At 37.5% G+C, this 23,453-nt stretch overlaps 1 protein-coding gene across 2 annotated transcripts; it reads right to left on the minus strand.

Moving 5' to 3' along the window:
• Window positions 1-2,214: 2,214 nt before the first annotated feature.
• Window positions 2,215-6,151, minus strand: LOC107823563 (tubby-like F-box protein 3). 2 transcript variants are annotated; one of them, XM_016650245.2, is made up of 6 exons: window positions 5,257-6,151; window positions 4,469-4,556; window positions 4,061-4,190; window positions 3,802-3,981; window positions 2,973-3,456; window positions 2,215-2,507 (listed from the first exon to the last, which is right to left on the minus strand). In XM_016650245.2, exons 1-5 carry the CDS (start codon window positions 5,554-5,556, stop codon window positions 2,985-2,987), a joined length of 1,170 nt encoding a protein of 389 aa, XP_016505731.1. In that variant the 5' UTR covers window positions 5,557-6,151; the 3' UTR covers window positions 2,215-2,507; window positions 2,973-2,984. The 2 variants fall into 2 exon arrangements, with proteins under 2 accessions (XP_016505731.1, XP_016505730.1); XM_016650244.2 differs by having other exon boundaries at window positions 2,973-3,459.
• Window positions 6,152-23,453: the final 17,302 nt, after the last annotated feature.

Raw genomic sequence — 23,453 nt, forward strand, 5'->3', positions numbered from 1 at the left:
AATACTCGTTACAAAGAACAGAAAAGCTTACAAATTAATAGAGCAAATAGCGAAATAAATTAAATATAGAAATACACGTTACATAAACAGTAAAAAAGATTGAAAAAAATGCTCAAATTTTCGCAGAGGAATGACAAAAAATAATAAAGAAACCCACTAGAATTTTCAAATAAAAATTATAATGAAGAATACCTATTAAATAAACAAAAAGAATCTAAAATGTTTGCATAAAGAAGAATATGACACTTCCTTCCGTCTTCCATAAAAATTATTCTAATAAAGAACTCAATTTTGAATTTGTCTCATGAATAATTGTAAACATACACTCGTACAAAAATGCTCAATGGTGAAGAGACAGAGGTTAGAGAGAGAGTTATATTTTAAAATTATGTCAGATCAATATCCGGGCGGGTTACGGGTGAGTTTAATTATAATTTGACTTAGGGTTTACATTAGGCCAATGGGACAGTGACACGTGGAATTAATTAAATTTTCTTTTTTTTTCAAGAATTTTTTTATTAATAATAAGGGTAATGTTAAGCCAAAAAAATAACGGTAAGGACATTTTTATTTAAATAGGTGGACGGAGAGTTTTTTTGTACCAATTCCAATACTTTAGGGGTGATTTTGGCCCTTTCCATTTAAAAAATTATTCTCCATACAGAAATAGACTAAGAGCTCGTTTGGACATAAGAAATTTTTTTCTTTTTTCAAAAAATTTTTACTTTTTTTCGAAATGAGCGTTTATTCGTAAAAATTCTAATTTTCACTTGAAGATGCATTTTGGAAATTTTCAAAAATTTGAAAAACTCCAAAAAGTTATTTTTCAAAATTTTTACTCACAAAACTTCAAAAACAACCCAAAATTATATTCATGTCCAAACACAATTCTAAATTTCAAATACCATTTTCACTTGCAAAAACTTTTCCCCCTATTTTAAAATTTTACAATTCTTATGTCCAAACGCCCACTAAATAGACATACAAATTTGACCAAAAACATGTTGACCTGTTCAAATCTTAACAAAATTACTTGTACCGAACGACTTTTATATTTGACATTGACTCGTACTATTGGGGTGTGCGTGAACAAAGTCTTATAAGGAGTTGAATACTCTCAATGATTTGAGACTTTTTTAGAAAAATCATGCAGACTTCGCTCAAAACAAATAATATCACACCATATTAAATAATATTTTTGAACAGTTTTAATCCAAACACATAAAACAAGAAGACAAAAATGTAGATTGGCATGGCCTTTCGTTATAACCCATATAAGCACGTGGAACTGCACGAAAAAAATCATTAAAAAGATGAAATTTCACCTTGATATTCTAATTAGAATCTCAATTATTGACTCGGCATGATGGGAAACAAAGGATCAGAAACCACGCACATATTCTGTGAGCTTATCTAATCTGATCTTGTGCTGGGTTAGATCAGGTGTTGTTCTCTACGCTGATCTTGTGTGAGTTAAAGTTAAACTTAACAAGGAAAGAAAAGTAAAATCTCTGAACTTTTCTTAGTTGAAATTCTCTAGATTTTATTAGACATTTATGGAACTGTACTCTTTCAACTTGTACATACAATTGAAGGTATATCGAATAGATTCACATTCATTTGTATAAGAGATTTCTTCGTGTCGGTTTGTGAGTAGCACGAATACGTAAGTTTAAATTCGATAAGAAAAAGAGAATTTAGGTAATAGAGACGTTATACAGAAAACATTTGGTCAGACATTTTAAAGCAAGTGCGCTACTAGAGAATATTATTATCCCACCAATTGATTCCCAGGTTTTATCCAAAAAGGAATTAGATTCTGTCAATTTTCAATTTCAGAAATGCATAGAGTTGAGTCCACATACTCCAGTATATCAAAATCTTGTTCAGCACTCTCAAAATTATAGTCTGGTAACAAATACATTTTCGGACTTTATAGAGCGAGCCGTCGAATCAACCTCCAATACTTGCATCAGGTTAGGCCGCATATATCATACCTTTTGGGAACCCTTCCCCAGGATGCTCCATGCACCGGGCTGCCTTTAAATATCGACAAGACACAAAATCTTGATTATATGAAGAAAGTCCTTTGAAACTTAATAGACTAATGAAACGTTGATGTTTTCAGTTCCAGGCAGCAAATTACTTACCGTCGAATTATGGTAAACACTGAAAGATAGTCTAAAAGATATAGAAAGAGAGGTAAGGAAGGAGTGAAGTTCAAATGGCAACAACAATATTGAAGATTTCTCAAAGAAAATTATGTACACAAAACAAACGAAATGTACAGAAGATGTTTAGAGTAACATGCTTTTTTCTACTCTGTAGCTGCAATATTCTTTGGTTCTTTAGTTTCTGTCCGTCTTTTGTGCTAACATCCGAGAAGTTACAGTGTGAAAAATCATAATCAGCTTTAGCATCTTATTTGTATTATACACCATTCCTGTGCTTCCCATTCCATCAATTGCCCACTGAAATAATTGCAGTTCCAAGCAGTAGAGGCCCCTCTGTTAAAGCACAAACAAATGCAAAGTCGCATTTTAGAAGCCAGACGAACATATTGAAGTTAATAACAACTCTGTACTAGTATGGCTAATGCAATGTTATGTGAGTACATGTTAAGACACTTGAATTTTTATACGCCCTTATGTGTGACATGCCAAGATACTTGAATTTTTATACGCCGGTGTGTCCATGTGAAAACTTTTTATATGATCTAATCTTTGGTTTCACGTAAAAGTTAATCGCAAGCTTAAAAGAGAAAGTTAAGCCATAATTACTATGAACTTCTTTTTCGAAGCTTCATAATTGATGCAAGTGACAAAGTTAGCACAATAAACTTATATAAGTTTCCTCCTCGACTTTATTGAACATAAAACAAGACCTTGTTATATTGATAATTGCCAAAGACTACCCAGTAAATGAGATGTTTGAAAATTTGAACTCTTGCAAGGAAAGAGTTAGAGCCAAACCTCCAAGACAAGTCATTCACAAGCAATTTTAGTGTCAAAGCTGCTAAGGCATATAGCAAATGCCTGGAATGCTGATAGTGGGTAGCGGTAATCCATTGTAAACACGTCCTTCCCTACTTTGCCAAACTGCAGAATAACCTTCTCGTGTTCTGGTCCAGCCACACCATTCTCTGGAGAAGCCACCAACTGAAAGTTCTTGACCGAGGCAACAGTTACGCGACCATGAAAGTTCAAACACCAGCACTGGAGCTGCTCATGCCATCTGGGAGCCTTATTTTTCAGAACAAGTGAACCTTCTCTCTGAGTTTCTAAAGGTCCAGATAAGGACTTCTCCATGCGATTTGATTTGGATCGAAGAAACCGAAGTGGAAGTGAGGAATCACTATTGCCCATTGGAAAATCAACCTGTGTTGGAGCTACACCTCCAGGTTTAATGGAAGAAGTGGGGATAGCATCCATTACACAATGCATTCTTCTCGGCCCCCTGCTAGTTACATAAGACGATTGACCTATCATTATCCACTGTCTAATACTAACCAATGTATTATTACCATTAATAATAATAATACTAATATTCCTAGCAGAGGATAGTTTCATACCTTTTTTTTTTGAGAACGAAACATATTTTATATATAAGATAAAGTAACCCTTATCATAAAGATTGTGCTAAGAGATTACAGAAAGTTACAAGACCCCCGAAAAGAGCAAAAACCTAGCCTTAAGAGGATAGTTTCATACATCTAGCAAAATTTAGTCCATAGTGCGAAGAAGAGCAATTAATTTGATTAGAAGTCTCTTCCAAACTTTTGTAAGAAAAGCAAAGCCTCACCTGGCTCCAAGTACATTCAACTCGTACGAAATATGAGCAACTTCATAGTTTCCAGAAGCAACTCTAGGATTCATTTGTTTTGACCCCACAAGCCTAGTGGAACGGCTCTTCACCATTTTCGCTCCAGCATAAGGTAGAATAGCATCATACACAGTGAACTTGGTTCCAAGGAAATTTGATCTAGCCAAAAAGAAAATGACTCGTTAAACACCATCTAAGCATTACCACTCACCCCATCAACACAAAAAGCAAGCCAAACCTTAGTTTCCCGATACAAGTTCCACCTCCCTTTGACATTTCATCCGCATCCAGTGATATAATGTAGTCAGTGCAGGTCGGCCTCCTGTATTTCCGAGCAGCAAGAAGAAACTTGCCATCATCAGCCAATGCTGCCACAATAAACAGATGGAAGAAAAATGTCAGATGATTCCAAACTTGAGGATACATTTCTAGCTGAACATAAATCATGCTTCCCTACACAACCAACTTGCTCGAAAAGATGAACTTCCATAAATTGAAGGCCCGGATTCTGGAAGGGGTATTATCACTTTAAGCCCGCGCCAGAAACTAGTTACATTCGGTAGCCGAAATAGTATATAAAATTGGTTATTATTTTGAGAGCGGCTATATAGTGTCATTTTCCCATTCTGAAACAGTGAATGCTCACCTTGAGTCAAACTGAGGTAAAGATGATATGTCTGTGTTGCCTGGTTTCGCTTTATAAAGCACTGAAGGAGTGTCTCTCGTGGACCAGGCTGCAAAATATAGGGAAATACTTTTAAAATAGATGAAACAAAGATAAAAGTAATAACAAACTTCATAATTGATATATGTAACTTCTTATTCGGACCTTTACAATTTCATTATACTTCATTCTTGTTTTCACTCGTGAGAGGGATGACTAACCATCCTTGTTTTCAAAATCTTGTTTTCACTCGTGAGAGGGATGACTAACCATCCTTGTTTTCAAAATCTTGTTTTCACAATAATTTTATCCGGTATGCGGATATGAAAATCATCATTTTTGCATAACAATAAAACTTGGAAGAAGTTGTTTAGAAAGAAGAAAAAGGTGATTAAGCATATAATTGTCGACAAGCTAGAACAGATACAAGAAAATGAACCAAAGAGTTGGCTAGTGCCTAACATATATCATTTCATCAGCTTCCAAATCGGCAAGCAAGCTCAGTTCAAGCCAAGCTAATCTTGAATTTCAATATATGTCCTTCAAATTAAGCTATAGAACAAATAACAAATCTAAGCCTTGAAGAAATGAAGCTGTATTTGTTTTAAAGGGTAAAACCACTAAAAGAAACAAGAAAACTCCAAATCAAATCAACACAATAAGCAACAAATTACTCCTAAAATATGACCACCTCAAATCTAATGCAAACCACAAAGAAAATAAACATAATTAACACATCCTTGATCAATTAAAGAGTGAGTTTCTTTTACCTGCTTAACTGAAATTGGGAAGGTTAATTTGCCAGAAACTTCAGGGGTCTTAACCAACTCCTTCATAATCTCTCTCCAGCTCCTACAAACTCCAGCACAAGCCACAACATTTTTTCTCAGAGGCCACTTAGATTCTGTATCCTCAATTCTCATTAGAACTTCTCTTAATAGCTCTGAAGGCAAATTAGCCCAATAGCTTTCTATAAACTCTTCATCAATCTCAATCCCTTCTGTTTCCTCTGCCACAGCTACCACTGAGCTGTGGCGAGATCTTGATTTAGACCCATAACCCCACTTCATTCCAACCCCAAAATATAAACAAAAAATGAAAATAAATTCTCAAACAAGCCTCACAAGCTCAAGAAAAACAGACCCATCAAACGAAATTTCGTAAATTTAAGACGGAAAATTCAAAATCTACAATTCAGAATGCAACTTAAATCTAGATCTGAAACCCAAGATTCACCAAACACCAAAAAGATAAAACTTTAATCACCAAACACCAAAAAGATATAATCTTTAGCACTCATCTATGTCTAAGCTCAAGACCCATCTTCAAAAAAAAAAAAACTGATATATGCATTAACACACAAAATTGAACCCAAAAAAACCAAGAAACCAGATGGGTTTTGAATGAAACTGAAAAAAATGAGGAATTGCTGAATCTTGAAGTGATAGGAATAAATAGAAATCAAAGAAGGTAATTTGGAAGGTGAAAATGAATAATAGTGGAGTATATATATGTGTTTAAGATTAGGTTTGTAGTAAGAAAAAGAGGTGGAGGAGGAAGAAATGAGGAAGTAGATGTGTGTAAACTGTAAAGAAGAAAATATGGAAACTACTGTATTTTTATTGTTTTCTGGAAAAAAGTACGATAAATACTGCTAAGTAGGGGATGTTGTCGAGAGAGTGATAGTGGATAGATAAGTGAATCATTGGGTGAATGGTCCCACACTTTCCTTTTTTTTTCCTGAGTATTGAGTATTTAGTAGGCGTTTGAAATTAAAAATTACTTACTATAATTTTTGAAAAAACAAAATTTATTTGAAGTTAAGTTGAAAATTTTGAAATTATGTTTGGATATAAATTTACTTGAAATGCTGCAGTTATGTAAGAGGGGAAAAAGTTTTGAAAATTTATTTTTGAAACTTTTTAAAAAACTTACAAAATATATAAACAAATATATTTTTGAAAATTACTCCATTCTTCAGTTTCTATTTTTTTAATATATAATTAACTTAAATTTTAAAAATGAAGTATGTGCGATTAGTTACTATTTAAAAGTTGGTGATAAGATGTAAACTACATGGAAATTTTCTAGTAATTGTTAATTACACGAGTTCACATTTTTCATGTGGTAATCTAAAGATATTAGGAGTTGGTTCAAATAAAATTCATTTATTATGAAAGATAATATTTTAGATAACTATAATTATTAAAACCACAACTATAACAAAAGTCTTTGTATGATAAGGACTCATAAATAATATGGATATGTAATTGGTTTGAACTGGATAATAATGGCGTATAAATACTCTTAGACTAAAATCGTACCAACTTCTTTTTATTAAACAGGAGTTGGTTCATTGAAAATAACACGTTACCTTATTTAGTATTTTAAATTATATTTTTTGTTTCTTAATAGTTAAATATTCAGGTTCAATTCTCACTAAAACGTTTCTTGCCCTTTTACTTTCAATACTTTTTTCAATTGCATCCGAAAATCATACTGCGATTTGTTCTATTTTCTATATAGCTTTAAGAATGAAATTTTATTTTAATTCAAACACTAAGAAATCAATGTCTAAATTCATATAGAAAGTTAGATTCGTTAATTTTTATATTTTTATTTTTTAGTGACATGATAGTAATCTCTTTTCTCCTTCATTACTCAACCTTAAAGGTCTCATACTTAGAAAATTTACATTATTCTTTTATTTATTTATTTATTTATTTAAGAAGCTTACAAAATTATCTGTCTTTTCATTTCATGTGCTGCTCTGACATTAATGAGTATCACTTAGGCCTTAGTAGTATATTTTATGTACATTTATAGATAATACAATCAAAATAAAATTACATTATTCATTTTCTCTTCTTTTAACCTCTACTTTTCTTCCCTCATTTTTAAGAGCATCTGAGGGGTACATTCCATTCTCACAGATTTTTCATTTCCTACTCTAAGCTCTCAAATAGTGTTTGATAAAATCCATAAATGTAATAAATTAGTTAAAAAATTATCTTCTTCTTTACCTAATTAATGAGGAAATAGGAAGACTTCATTAAACAATAATAATCAAGATCAGTATTTTACAAGGCGAGAACGTAAGACATGATATTTTACTTAATATGGAGCGAAGCCGTATGCCCCGACACATTGGGCGTAAGCTTCATGGATCTTTAAATTTTTAATTAATAAATTAATAAAATAGCATAATACCCACAAATAATATATAAAATACATTAAAAGTTTAAGAAAAATATAAAAGAAATAAAAAAACTCATAAAAATAAAATATCCAATATTTTTTTTTATAGATATAAGCAATGCAATAGTGTTTAATTTACTATGAGATAAAAATCAACTATAACGTCTTATCTTTTAAACAATTAAAAAAATTATATTATAAATAATGTCACGGCACTTTGTCATATAATTTTATGATTAAGAATTGTTAGGGATTTCATTCAAATTCAGCTCGCAAAATTGACATCATGGTATGGGAGGAAGCAATTTTCTACTATTTAATATTGAATTATCCTAAAAAAATCTTTTTTCAAATAACATCGATGATGTGATGTTAACTTTAATTGCGAGATGGACTTCCATTAGTTTATATATCTACAAAAAGCTTGCTATTTCCTCTCTTTATCTAGTTACTCCCTAAATATAATCAGTGAACAATTTTGCTTCCACGTCACAAATATCTATATATAGAAAATACCATACTATATCTTTTTCCATTTTTGGGGAGAATATAACATAAGAACGAGTATTTGATAGAGGTAAGAATATACTGGAGTAACGTATTTTTGCAAATAAAAATTAGAAAAGAAAATAAAAACTCGATAAGAATCTCTGCTTGATCAATTGGATTTAGTAAATAAAATAAAATTCATATGGTACAATGAGGCCCATAGCTATGTGAACATTTGATCCGACAAAGATAAACAACATGATCAAATATATATGGATAAATAATAAAAATATTTGGTGAGAATTCAAATACCTTAAAATAGTCAACAATCCAACCTGAAAGACCAAAGTATTAGCTGTTTTTGTCCACCTTTAAAGACCAAACTGCTTATAATTTCTAAACTGTGAATGAGGTCGTTGAGCTACTCGTTTTGAATAATCTTAAATCCATAGAAATTAGCAATAATCTTACATGTTTTATTCCACACTTCACATTAAATTTTCTATTTAAAAAATTGATTTTCGTATTTACCAATTCACGAATATTGTTCCTCCTCATTTGTCAAAGGAGTAACACAAAACTCTCTATAGATTTTGAAGGCATAGCACTCAATTGCTTTACATAAATATGTCACACTTTCAGATCTTAATGATAATTTACAAAATTAATTCCTTAGTCCATTTTTACTTGTTTACTGTACAAAATAAAATGTCTACTTTAGTTGTCCAATTTAAATATTCAAGAGATAATTTATCATTTTATATATATTTTACCTCTATTATTAAGTACTGCTAACCATTTCCAGGTCATTCCCCAAATCCCAACATGCTAAAATTAGGAGTAGTATAGTCAAATTATTATTTTATTAATTGCTTCTTAAGGGATGTGTCAAGTGAAACATGGACAAGTAAAAATAAACAAAAAAATTATTTTAGAAATATAATTTATCTATACTATATTAAAAGTACGAATGCCCTTAGCAAAATGTCATTCGCATTTTTTACCCTTTAAAAATAGATTTCACAATGGTTTAGAATTTTCAAATTAACTTCAGTTAATACTTAGCCTAATATTTAAGACAATAATGTATAATAAATTCCTCAACTTAGATTTTCTCTCTTCGTTAGACAATATAACAAATCCTTTTAAGCTTCAAATCTTACATGAAGCTAAAAAGCCACAAAAAACCTAAAGCCACAAAACCTTGCCATCATCCGCGAAGTAATACTACAAAAGTGTACTTGTTTAAATATTATTATTATTATTATTATTATTATTATTATTATTATTATTATTATTATTATTATTATTATTATTTAAATATCATTGATGATTCTCTTTTAGGAGCATGATCCAAAAATTAGACACGAAGTAACAATACATAAAGCTCCAATATTCAGTGTGTGTGCTAAAAAATTTAAAAAATTATAAAAGTATACTTATTTGCTAACAATGAAGCAAGAATATTCAAAGAATGCATAATCGTACAATGAATAATCCAATTATTTTTTTACTGCATGCAATTTTGTTAGAAGTTAGAATATGATATGACACAAATCACCAAAAAACATGGCTACATGATTACTTGCGCCAAAATGATCTCAATTCCAATTGACAAAAGAAATATTATGTTTAACGACAAACGAAATAACCTTATTGTGACCGAACTAAAAAAAACCAAAAAAAAAAATCATTTACATGAAAGAATTCTTTTTACTTATTATAGAGATTTACGCGACGATCATTTTTCTCATTATACTAGACTGCAAGCTATCAAATTCTTTGGCTCTAGAACCGAATTGAAACATTGAAAATAAACAGAAATACATCTTTAAAATAATTAATTATGCTATTTTAATAAGTTTTTTCTCATTGGGTACACGCGTCACGCGCGTACACTAAGACTAGTAAAGATAAAAACCGGGTAGTTGGTTGAGGATGATGGAATGGGCCCACAGCACTTACTAAGAATGGGCCCATCAATTCACAACGCAGGGAGGAAGATGCCTTTTGGTCCAATGGGCTGTATATTGTAGAATGGTTGGCCCATTTATCTTCTCTTTCCAACCCTAAAAGACGCACGAACTAGAATTTCTACTTATATTAAAAAATACAATATATATAGTAAAGCTAAACGGCATTTATTTGCAGCTTCGCTTTCTTGTACTTTGTTCTTCTCTAGATTTAGTATGTCAATAACAAACAAAAGGAAGTTATGTAGGAAGTTTCAGCTGTCCCAAAAGATATTTGTAATTTACTTCTTTCATTCGTTACAAAGTTGGATTCAAGATTTTCATCATTATATTACTAAATTAATTATTTCCTCGTAGCATAGATGCAGACAAAATAAATAAAAAATTAAACTTCATAAGTAACTAATATGTGTTAACGAATAATTCCTTATATTCTTCAATCAAGTTTTAGCTAAATTTCGTTATAGCTTAGCTAACTAGGTTTCTTGTAATAGTAGTTTATTTCCAAAGAGATATATTTGTTAGTCAACTAGTCTGTGTTTTTATTGAGTAAACAAGTGTATAAAAATCAAAAACACTATTCCGATAATAACTTTAAATTATGTGTCTATTCTTATACTATATGAGTATGTACTTTTAATATAAGATGCCTGTAAATTGCAAGATCAATAAGACAATAATCTCTCTTACGGAATATTAACTAATCCTTCAACTGATGCCAAGATAAAAGTGTTTAGCATTTCAGAAGTGTTAAAATTAATTGTTATATATGTGAAATCTCATATATACCATTTGTTCATAGTGTCTTTCATTTTTTTTTCTCTCTATATCTCTATGTCTTCGTTGAAGAAAATATTTGAATCACCGACCTTAGCTTCTTCAAAAAATTTCTTTTGGATTACGTTTCTATTATATATTGAGTTGTTCTTAAAAATGTGGAGTTGGAAGAAACCTTTAGTAGGCCTACCAAATTTGATGATAGGTTTCGAACAAAACTTGGTTGACATTACCAACAATAAGCTGCTAATTAACAAACGAAATGCGTTATTTCTAATTTCTCGCTCTCTTATTATAACTATTCCAACAAAAAAAAAAAGGTAAAGAAGAGAGGGGAAAAGATAAAGAATAAAAGAATTCAAGTACGACATATAAATTACACATCATGGTCGACTTTTAAAATATACTGTTAAGTAATCATAAATTTAGAATAACTAGCATTTTCATGCAATTTTGAAACTTCACAGGATTACATTGAAACCTGCAATAAAACATCTTATTATGTTTATTATTAATTGTTGGTAAGGTTGTTCCTCGAAAAACTTACATAATGACAGTTACATTAGAATATGAATAAATACAACTATATAATGTAATTCTTAGATAATACATACTAAGATTGTACAAATCATTCAATATAAGTTAATACTCTACGAACTAGAACGAAAATAGAAACCTCTCAAACCAAGAAGCCGACTTAAGGGAACGCACAATAACCTGACTAGTAACACAAATTAATAAGAGTTTTCTCGTGAATCCTTTAGTTTTCGATCGGCCAGATTGTTAAAGGAAACTTAAAGAAATGTCCCAAATAAGTTTTAAACTTACCAACCTCTAGCCATTAGTCATAAACTTACCAAAAATAACTATTTATGTATCAATTTCGGGCCAATTCCCCATGTTTCCGCAATCCCTTGTGGAGTTCCATACGATGCGAACCAACCCTTTTACCATCATAGCTTCTTCCCCCACCTTCTGTACTCCAATAACGACGGTCCTTCTGATACTTCTGGTGCGACGACTAATATGATAGCTGTTGTATACGGTCCAAATAGATTTCGGCCTCCGTACGTTTGATCGAGTTCAAATGGTAAGCGATCGAAGTGAGAGCTCGAGACAAGTTCCGAGGATAGTACAAACAAGCCTCGAGCTCCAAGACCGATCGAGGAATCGGCTCGGTATCATTATCAAGCCCATGACCAAATCGAACCGCAAGGCAAAAAGAAGGTTGGCGGAGATGCACAGACCGATTGACACTCACCTCGAATGTCGAACTCGAACTCAAGGCCGAGGGCTCGACCCAATACCGAGCTCGAGCCAGTATCGAGCTCGCAGACAGGAGTCGTTGCAGCCGCACTAGAGGAGAGAATCTTGGCAGGAATCGAGAAAGAGACAATTCATCATGGGGAATCCTTGTAAGCACAAGCAGGTTGACACATTGTAAGAAAAAACTACTTCTATTTATTGAAGAATAAATCTCTTAAGCTTGTTTTACTCAGCATACTCACTTTTCCCGTTCAACAATTTATATCACATTTCTCTAGCGAAGAATCTAAACATTTTCACTTCTACGTACGATTTATGTCAAGCTATATCACATATCCTTAGAACCACTTATAAATTCAACTATATCCGATTTTTCGGGTAAACAGTTTGGCGCCCACCGTGGGGCTAAGGATAACAGTGGTTGTTTGATACAAATTCGCAATACGCACCAGTTTACAACTCTGGATCAGCAATGGCAAACCCTCGATTCATGGCTTTACCTATCGACCACAAAGTCGGCCTTCAGGATGAAACCAACAACTTGATACCCAGGGCCGGAAGGCCACTTAACGATGTCAGTGAAGCTCAAATCGAAGTACCTGAAATCCGAGTCGAAGTACCACTAGATGTCATTTCACAAGTGGCTCTTGAGGTGAACCAATGTTTTGAACCGTAAAAAAGCATTCAGGGCGGTACTCGATCCATAACTCGAGACGCCCATACCGTGGAGGAGATCGGAGTCAGCTTATGGATGATCTTCGAGATGTTACAAGCCCAGCAAATAGTGATAGCTCAGTTGCAAAGCCAAACTCAGGTACAAAGCAGGCCGGAACCCGATCCGCTTCGGGAAATTACCCACAGAACGGAGCCAGCCATAGTGAAGTCAAATGAGCAAGAAGCGGGGACTACTTCCGAAATTACTAAATTGCTCGAGGAACTCACAAAACGAGTCGAAGCTAACGATAAAAAAGTAGAAACATATAATTCCAGGGTCGATCAGATCCCGGGAGCTCCACGGATGATAAAAGGGCTGGATTCGAAGAAATTCATCCAAAAGCCTTTTCCCTCGAGTGCAGCCCCAAAACCAATCCCCAAAAAATTCCGTATGCTAGAAATTCCCAAATATAATGGTACGACCGATCCCAACGAACACGTCACCTCTTACACGTGTGCCATCAAGGGTAACGATTTGGAAGACGACGATATCGAATCCGTGTTATTGAAAAAATTCGGAGAGACCCTCTCGAAGGGATCAATGATTTGGTATCATGATTTTCCCCCAAATTCTATTGATTCTTTTACCATGTTAGCGAATTCGTTTGTAAAGGCACATACTGGTGCCATAAAGGTTGCAACAAAGAAATCGAACCTCTTCAAAGTAAAGCAAAGCGGTAATGAAATATTGAGGGAGTTCGTGTCCCGATTTCAAATGGAACGCATGGAATTTCCACCGGTCACAGATGACTGGGCCGTCCAAGCTTTCACCCAAGGGTTGAACGAGCAAAGTTCAATAGGATCACGTCGGCTGAAGCAAAATTTGATCGAGTATCCAACAATAACTTGGGCGGATGTACACAATCGATATCAGTCAAAAACCAGGGCCGAAGACGACCAGCTGGGAGCTCCTTCCGGATCCATGCACCAGAACAGGGCAGCTATTAAAAACCAGAGGGATATCGACAAAGAATGAAGGTCGAACAGAGACCGATATCAACCGTACGTCGCAGATCGAATGAACGGCTCAGCGCGCAATTTCGCTCGGAATAATCGAAGGAGTGATCGAGGACAAAATTCTCGGGGGCTTATGAGCAAGAGTGGCTTCGATAAATATGGCGATCCTATAGAGGCACCTCGACTATCGGAGTACAATTTCAGCGTCGACGCATCGGGCATTGTATCGGCGATCAGAAGAATGAAAGATACTAGGTGGCCCAGACCCATACAAACCGACCCTTCCCAAAGAAACTCGAATTCGATGTGCAAGTATCATGGCACGCATGGCCACAGGACCGAGGATTGCAGACAATTAAGAAAAGAGGTAGCCCGCCTATTCGATGAGGGCCACCTTCGAGAGTTCCTCAGTGACCGAGCCAAGAATCACTTCAGAGAAAGGGACGCCAACAAAAAGGATAAACAAGAGGAACCTGTGAATATCATTCATATGATTTTCGGTGGGGTCGATACTCCACAGGGACCCATGCTCAAGTACGGCAAGATACCGGCCACAGGGGAAAAATGAACTCAAGGTTATGTACCCGAGGGCACTTTATCATTCGGAATTGAAGAAGCCGAGGGCATCTCTCAACCTCATAACGACGCTCTGGTATTTTCTGTCTTATTAAATAAAGCTCAAGTTAAGAGTGTTTTAGTGGATCCAGGTAGCTCTGCCAATATCATTCGATCTTGGATAGTGGAGCAGCTCGGTTTGCAGAATCAAGTCGTTCCCGCAACTCGGGTCTTAAACGGTTTCAATATGGCCAGTGAAATGACTAAAGGGGAGATTACTCTACTAGTGAATGTAGCTGGAACCATCCAAAATACCAAATCCCACGTAATCGAAGGGGATATGAGGTACAATGCCCTACTCGGAAGACCTTGGATCCACAATATGAAGGCAGTGCCTTCGACCCTCCACCAAGTAATGAAATTTCCTACGTCGGACGGCGTGAAAATAATATATGGGGAGCAACATGTTGTGAAGGAAATGTTTGCGGTCGATGAGGTAACACCGATACCAGCGCTATCAGTCTAGGAAAGATCGAGCACTAAAGATAGACGAGAAACCAAATAGCAATCACAGCCACCACTCTCGACCGAACCGGTGGAACAGGAAATAGAGGATGACGAGGAAGAGTTTCTGACACCTCGAGCTTTCATCATCCCCGACGACTCTGATGCCACCAAATCTACGATCGAACAACTGGAGCAGGTTATATTAATTGAATATCTGCCCGAGAGAAAGGTATACCTGGGAATGGGATTGACCCCCGAACTCAGGAAAAAACTCATTCAATTTCTTATCGATAACATAAACTGTTTTTCTTGGTCCCATTTAGACATGGCAGATCCCACCGTCGATAACAACGCACCAGCTGAGCTTGGACCCTAGGTTCAAACCGGTGAAGCAAAAAAGAAGACCTCAGTCCGAGGTAAAACACACATTTGTAAAGGATATGGTAACTAAACTTCTCAAAATAGGGTCAATTCGGGAAGTAAAATATCTCGAGTGGTTAGCCAATGTAGTTGTAGTCCCTAAAAAGGGGAACAAACTTAGAATGTGCGTAGAATATAAGGATCTAAACAAAGCATGCCCTAAAGATTCTTTTCCACTGCCTAGCATCGATCGCATGATCGATGCCAAAGCCGACTACGAGATCCTTACTTTTCTCGACGCCTACTCCGGGTAAAATCAAATTTGAATGAACACGGAGGACTAGGAAAAGACTTCATTTATCACCAAGTACGGAACCTATTGCTATAAGGTAATGCCATTCGGGCTAAAAAACGCAGGAGCTACTTACCAACGCCTAGTGAATAAAATGTTCGAAGAACAAATAGGTAAGTCGATGGAAGTTTACATTGATGACATGCTAGTTAAGTCCCTGCGCGCAGAGGACCATTTGACTCATTTGCAGGAAACGTTCAAGATCTTAAGGAAATACAACATGAAGCTCAACCCCGAGAAATGTGCTTTCGGGGTTGGATCAGGCAAGTTCCTTGGTTTCATGGTATCGAATCGGGAAATTGAGATCAACCCCGACAAAATTAAGGCCATCGAAGACATCACCGTCATGGATAGCGTGAAAGTAGTGCAAAGGCTGATTAGGCAGATAGCTGCCTTAGGCCGATTCATTTCGAGGTCATCAGATCGAAGCCACAAATTCTTCTCTCTACTCAAAAGGAAAAACGATTTCGCTTGGACCCCGGAATGCCAACAGGCACTAGAACAATTGAAGCGGTACATATCGAGCCCACCACTACTTCACACTCCGAGGACAGATGAGAAGTTGTACTTATACTTGGCGGTATCGGAAATCGCACTAAGTGGTGTCCTAATTCGAGAAGAGAAAGGTACACAATTTCATGTTTATTATGTAAGTCGGACCTTGGGGGAAGCAGAGGCTAGATACCCTCACTTAGAGAAATTAGCACTTGCACTAATAAACGCCTCTAGAACGTTAAGAACATACTTTCAATGTCACCCCATATGCGTTTTGACCACTTACCCACTTCGCAATATTTTGCACAAACCCGAACTATCGGGTCGATTGGCCAAATGGGACGTCGAACTCAGTGGGTACGATATCGAATATCAATCCCGTACGACCATCAAGTCCCAAATTTTAGCGGACTTCGTGGCCGATTTCTCGCCAACCCTCGTACCCGAAGTTGAAAAGGAACTCTTGTTAAAATCGGGTACGTCGTCGGGGTTTGGACCCTCTACACAGATGGTGCTTCAAATGTGAAGGGGTCCGGGATTGGCATCATACTGAAACCTCCCACAAGTGGCATTATTAGAAAATCCATCAAAACCACTAGATTAACTAACAATAAGGCTGAGTACGAGGCCATGATTGCAAGTCTCGAGCTAGCTAAAAGCCTGGGAGCAGAAGTCATTTAAACCAAATGTGACTCTTTACTAGTGGTGAACCAAGTAAACAAAACTTTCGAGGTTCGAGAATATAGGATGCAAAGGTATTTGGACAAATTACAAGTAACTCTGCACCGTTTCAAAGAATAGACCCTACAACATGTGCCTCGAGAACGAAACTGTGAGGCCGATGCACTCGCAAATTTGGGGTCGTCGGTCGAGGAAGATAAGATCAACTCGGGGACTGTCGTTCAACTCTCGAGATCTGTAATCGAGGATGGACATGCTGAAATAAATTCCACGAGCTTAACCTGGGATTGGAGGAATAAGTATATTGAATATTTAAAGAACGGAAAACTCCCATCGAACCCTAAAGAATCGAGGGTTCTACGAACCAAGGCTGCTCGATTCATGCTGGTTGAAGATGGAACATTATACAGAAGGACGTTCGACGGACCACTGGCGATATGTTTGGGACCAGGAGACACCGATTATGTTTTACGAGAGGTCCATGAAGGCACTTGTGGAAACTACTCTGACACCGAACCATTAATTCGCAAAATCATCAGAGCAGGGTACTACTGGGATAGCATGGAAAAGGACTCTAAGGATTTCGTTCGAAAATGTGATAAATATCAAAGGTTTGCACCGATGATCCATCAACCCGGAGAGCAGCTCCATTCGGTCATTTCTCCATGGCCATTCATGAAATAGGGAATGGATATCGTGGGCCCTCTACCATCGGCCCCAGGTAAAGCTAAATTCATTTTGTTTATGACTGACTATTTCTCTAAATGGGTTGAAGCACAGGCGTTCGAAAAAGTGAGAGAAAAAGAGGTTATAGATTTCATCTGGGACCACATCGTGTGTCGATTTGGGATACCAGCAGAAATAACATGCGACAATGGTAGACGCTTTATCGGCGGTAAAGTGACGAAATTCCTCGAAGACCATAAAATAAAAAGAATATTGTATACAACATATCATCCTAGCGGGAACGGATATGTCGAATCAACGAACAAGATTATCATCCAAAACATAAAGAAAAGATTGAACGAAGCTAAAGGAAAGTGGAGAGAAATTTTGCCCGAAGTCCTTTGGGCATATCGGACAACATCTAAATCCAGTACAGGAGCAACCCCATTTTTCCTAGTTTATGGATCCGAAGCTCTAATTCCGGTCGAAGTCGGGGAACCAAGCGCAAGGTTCTGACATACATCGGAAGAATCGAACTACGAGGCAATGAATACTAGCCTCGAATTATTAGATGAAAAATGAGAGGCGGCACTGGTTCGAATGGCTGCACAAAAATAACGAATTAAAAGGTACTACAATAAAAGAACCAACCTCCGCCATTTCAAGGCCGGGGACTTGGTCCTCAGGAAGGTCACCGTCAACACTCGAGATCCTAATGAAGGGAAGCTCGGCCCAAATTGGGAAGGACCCTATCAAGTCCTCGATATAGTCGGGAAAGGGTCTTAAAAACTTGGAGCAATGGATGGAAAACCATTACCAAACAATTGGAACATATCGCTTCTCAAATGATATTATTGTTAAGGTATGATTTTCTCCTCTATCGTCTATATATGTATATTCGACACTAACTCATTGCAGGAATTCGACGAAAAACATCAAGACCTCTGGTTTCAAAGCAAGTGTTATACTCTTTTTCCTTTAAGTTCTCCTAAATGGGTTTTTCCGGCAAGATTTTTAATGAGACAACAACTATGTGCTACGTGGGGACAAATCAATAGTATCCGAGGCTCCTTCATAATCAACCTCGAATACTGGGGGGCTACTAAGCGAATAAATCAAGTTCGACACAAAAAAGCCGCTCCATATCAAATTCATGACAAACAGGGTCTCGATAGAGAAAAGTGTAAGGGCCAAATAGTCAAAACGAACCATGCCCATGTAGTTTTGCTCGAACTCTGGCACAAGATACAAACACATGTGTAATGACTTATAAAGGAGAACTTCTTTTTCATATATCTCACACTTTGAAAAGATTTTCCTGTTTCATGATTCAAACAGGCTCAAAGGCCAACCACCATCAAATGGATCTTTGACACAAGCGATCATAAAAATCCTACGGGCTAAGATATCCTGAGTTCGAGTTCGAAACAATCGCTCACTCAATTATTAAAGCTTAAGGGCTATCTTACTTCGAGTTCGAGCAATCACTCACTCGGTCATAAAAAGCCTACGGGCTAAGATATCCTGACTTCGAGTTCGAAACAATCACTCACTCAATTATTAAAGCCTAAAGGCTATCTTACTTCGAGTTCGAACAATCACTCACTCGGTCATAAAAAGCCTACGGGCTAAGATATCCTGAGTTCGAGTTCGAAACAATCACCCACTCAATTATTAAAGCCTAAGGGCTATCTTACTTCGAGTTCGAGCAATCACTCACTCGGTCATAAAAATCCTACGGGCTAAGATATTCTGAGTTCGCGTTTGAAACAATCACTCAATCAATTATTAAAGCCTAAAGGTTATCTTACTTCGAGTTCGAGCAATCACTCACTCAATTATTAAAACCTAAGGGTTATTTTACTTCGAGTCCAAGCAATCACTCACTCGATCATAAAAGTCTATGGGCTAATATACTTTGAGTTCGAGTACGAAACAATCACTCACTCAATTATCAAAACCTAAGGGCTATCTTACTTCGAGTTCGAACATTCGCTCGACTACTACGCCTGTGGGCTACTTTTATTTTTTGAGTTCGGGCAAGCGCCCACTCGACCACTAAGCCTGTGGGCTACTTTTATTTCAAGCTCGAGCGAACACTCACTCGGCCATAAAGGCTACGAAGGTTGAATTCGATGAAATCACCTAAATTCTCATGAAAACATCCGCAAGGCATGAATGAAATCTTCACGAAGCAAGTCAGTAAAAGAAAAAGATATTTGTATAGATATACAAGGACAGTTTACATAAATAAATACAACATAGAAGAAGCTAAGGGCTAAGCTTCTGGGTTATCATCGAGAGCGGTCTCTTCTCCACCAGGCTCCCTCCATCTTCGGACCCGCTCTTGCTACCATCATCATCATCATCGTCGTCGTCATCAGAAGCCAAGGCCTCAGCTTCAACTTCGAGTTCTTTAGCCCTTTTTATCTCTTCAGCAAGGTCGAAACCTCGAGCGTGTATCTCCTCGAGGGTCTCCCTCAGAGACTGACACTTAGCAAGTTCGGCAACCCAATGTGCTCGAGTGTCGGCAGTATCCGCTGCCTCTCTTACCTCCATTTGAGCAGCCTTGGCATCGGCCCGATACACGGTAATAGACTTGTCCGACATGACTTTCGACGACTCAACCTCCGCCTTGGCCTCAGCAAGCCGTGTTTCAAGCTCCTCGATCCTCTTGGCCTGAGCCGAACCCTTTTGCTTGACGCTTCGAAGCTGAACATCGACCGATAATAATTTGTCCAAGATGGTTTCTTTTTCTGCAGCCAGGCGGTCGATAGTCTCCTTTCACCGGTCACATTCGGCCTTGATTTGATAGACTTCTTCCCGAAGCAACCAGATCTTTTCAACCTTTTGCTGCAGCTGAGATAACGAAGGGTTAGCTTCCACAGTTGGGTCAAACCCATACTCTAACAGAACGAGGTTCACTTGCTTATCTAGTTCGGCCTCTTCTTCACGAGCCTTAGCCAAATCTGCTTGGAGGTCCTTTATAGCCTCGTCCTTTTGGCTGCAAAGAAGCTGCAAGGCATCTCTCTCCCCCGAGACCTTCTGAAGCTCGACCTCACACTAGCTGAGGTCAATTCGAAACCTGTTAATGGCCTACACAGTAGGGAAAAAATACAAGTCAAGTTTAGAAAAGAACGAAGAAACCAAGCACAGTAAAATCATTACCCGAAAAATGAAACGTTGGGCCTCTTCTAGGAGAAAAGAAGTGTCACTAATGTCGGAGGCATCATCGACTCCAGTAAAGCAATCCCGAAAAGGGTCCCCTACACTAGAGTCTCCGCCCATATCGGGGGTCTTCAATTCTCGAGATTCCTTTAACGCCTTCTCAGAAAAGGTCGGAAGAGAAGGCAAATAACCCACTATCATAGTCCCAAGCGAATCACTCGGGACGCTCTGATCGAGACTCGGGGTATCGGAACCAACCCCGACCGATATAGCCGTCATCAGCTTAGGAGGTCTGGCGACCTCGATAGCTTTCGCAGATCGGATCACGAAAGCCGAGACATCATCTTCTTCTTCTTCTTCTTCTTCTTCTCTCAGTTGTTGGACCGAGTTCGTCGAAAGAGCGATTGCCTTCCTCCTCACCCTTCGAGTTTTGGGCTTGGAGTCCTCTGACCGAGAGACAACTTTTCGCTTCTTATCTTTCCCCGATTTCGGTTCCGGGACCGGGGACTTGGTTCCTTCCTCACCACTCGAAGGCCTCAAAATAGCATCCTTGGTTACACTTGCATGAAAGGAAATCGGTAACGAATGGAGCATAAAAAAAATATTTCGAAGAACACGAGAAGTGACCCTTACCATGATTCTTGGCCTCCCATCTACCTTTTGCCAAATCACGCCAAGCGCGTTCGGCATAAGAGAAAGTTGAGGCTAACTTCCAAACCCAATCCTCGAGGTCGGGTACCGCTTGTGGCATCCAAGAGGCAGCTGTATATCGGAGAAAGATATCAGATAGAATCAGAAATACACAAAAAAAGCAATGCCTTATGAAAACCACTTACGGTCGAAATTTCATTCCTCGTGGAACGACATCTTCTCTTCCGGAATGAGGTCACGGGTCCTCACCCGAATATAACGACCCATCCAACTCCGATCCTTGTCTTCGTCGATGCTCGACATTAAAGATTTCGATGCCCGACGATGAAGCCTGATTAGTCCTCGAAAGATTTAAGGCTGATACAATCGTATGAGGTGATTTAGGGTGAAATCCATCCCCCGACCTTGTTGGGGAAGAAGCGAAGTAAGGTTACTATGCGCCATAGAGAAGGATGAATTTGACCGAGGGTGACCTGATATCTTTTGCAAAAATCAATGATCACTGGGTCGATGGGACCCAACGTGAAGGGGTAAGTATAAACACTTAAAAACCCCTCCACATGAGTGATGACGCTCTCTTCGGGAGAGAAAATTTGCAACACAACCTCGGGACCCCAATTGCAGTCTTTCCTCACAACCTCGAGATGGCCTTCTATTATCGAGCACATATATATCGACACATGCTCACATCGACCCAGAACCGACGAAGGATTTTCAACCTTAAAATCGATCTTCAGAGTACACGGGCCAGGAACATACTCATGGGGAGGCGGCTCCACCGACGCCTTGTCGCAGGACAGCCGTGAAGAGGAAGCTTTCTCCTTCTGAGGTACGGTTTTTAAAGTTTTTTCCATTGATGTAAGAGAAAGAAAAGCAAAGAAAGATAAAAGGTTGATGGTGCCAAACGCTGATGAAGGTGGCTCTACAAGCGGCAAAATAGAGGCAGAAATAGTAAGAAAATTTGGGAGACTGAAGATGTAAAAGTAGTAAATGATAAATGGAAGGGCTATTTATAGGTTTATGCCATGGCGGTTCAGTATCAGCGGTGGCCGACCACCGTCTGACGTGCATTAAATACCTTGAAAGACTAAATCGACAAGACAGCTATCACATACGTCACAATCGAGCCCAGTAAAAACGTCAGCTTACAATCCGATCGGGTCGTCGAAAATCATATTGTTTCTCACCACATTCTTCCTGAGAAACGAGGGGACTATCTGTATACGGTCGAAATAGATTTCGGTCTCCGTACGTTTGATCGAGTTCAAACGGTAAGCGATCGAAGTGAGAGCTCGAGAGAGTTCCGAGGATAGTACAAACAAGCCTCAAACTCCAAGACCGATCGAGGAATCAGTTCGGTATCATTATCAAGCCCATGACCAAATCGAACCGCAAGGCAAAAAGAAGGTTGTCGGAGGTGCACAGACCGATTGACACTCACCCTGAATATCGAACTCGAACTCAAGGCCGAGGGCTCGACCCAATACCGATCTCGAGCCAGTATCGAGCTCGTAGACAAGAGCCGTTGCAATCGCACTAGGGGAGAGAATCTTGGCAAGAATCGAGGAAGAGATAATTCATCATGGGTTTTTCACTATATATTGTTTATTATAAATAAAGCAAGATCCCTCTACTATAAAGGGGGAATCCTTGTAAGCACAAGCAGGTTGACACATTATAAGAAAAGACTACTTCTATTTATTGAAGAATAAATCTCTTAAGCTTGTTTTACTCAGCATACTCACTCTTCTAGTTCAACAATTTATATCTCATTTCTGTAGCGAAGGATCTAAATATTTCCACTTCTACGTACGATTTATGTCAAGCTATATCGCATATCCTTAGAACCACTTATAAATTCAACTATATCTGATTTTTTGGGTAAACAACTGTAATAATACCATTACTGCAATTATTGACCGAGATCTTCATCTGACCTCATCAGTCCTATTGATCTTGCAAGATAAGATAAGCTCTGGTAGCAACAACAACAACAATAACAAACTCAGTGGAGTCCAAAAATCTAAGCAAAAAAGAAATTTTTTCAATGGATATAAGTGAAATTCATTGAAAACATATAGATAAGTCAACATACAAAATTTGAGGAAGATTGGAGGTGATTTGAACTGGATTTGTATCAAAATTCGTAATTAAACCG

Source organism: Nicotiana tabacum, chromosome 14 (assembly GCF_000715075.1).
Source record: "Nicotiana tabacum cultivar K326 chromosome 14, ASM71507v2, whole genome shotgun sequence".
Taxonomy (NCBI): Eukaryota; Viridiplantae; Streptophyta; class Magnoliopsida; order Solanales; family Solanaceae; genus Nicotiana; species Nicotiana tabacum.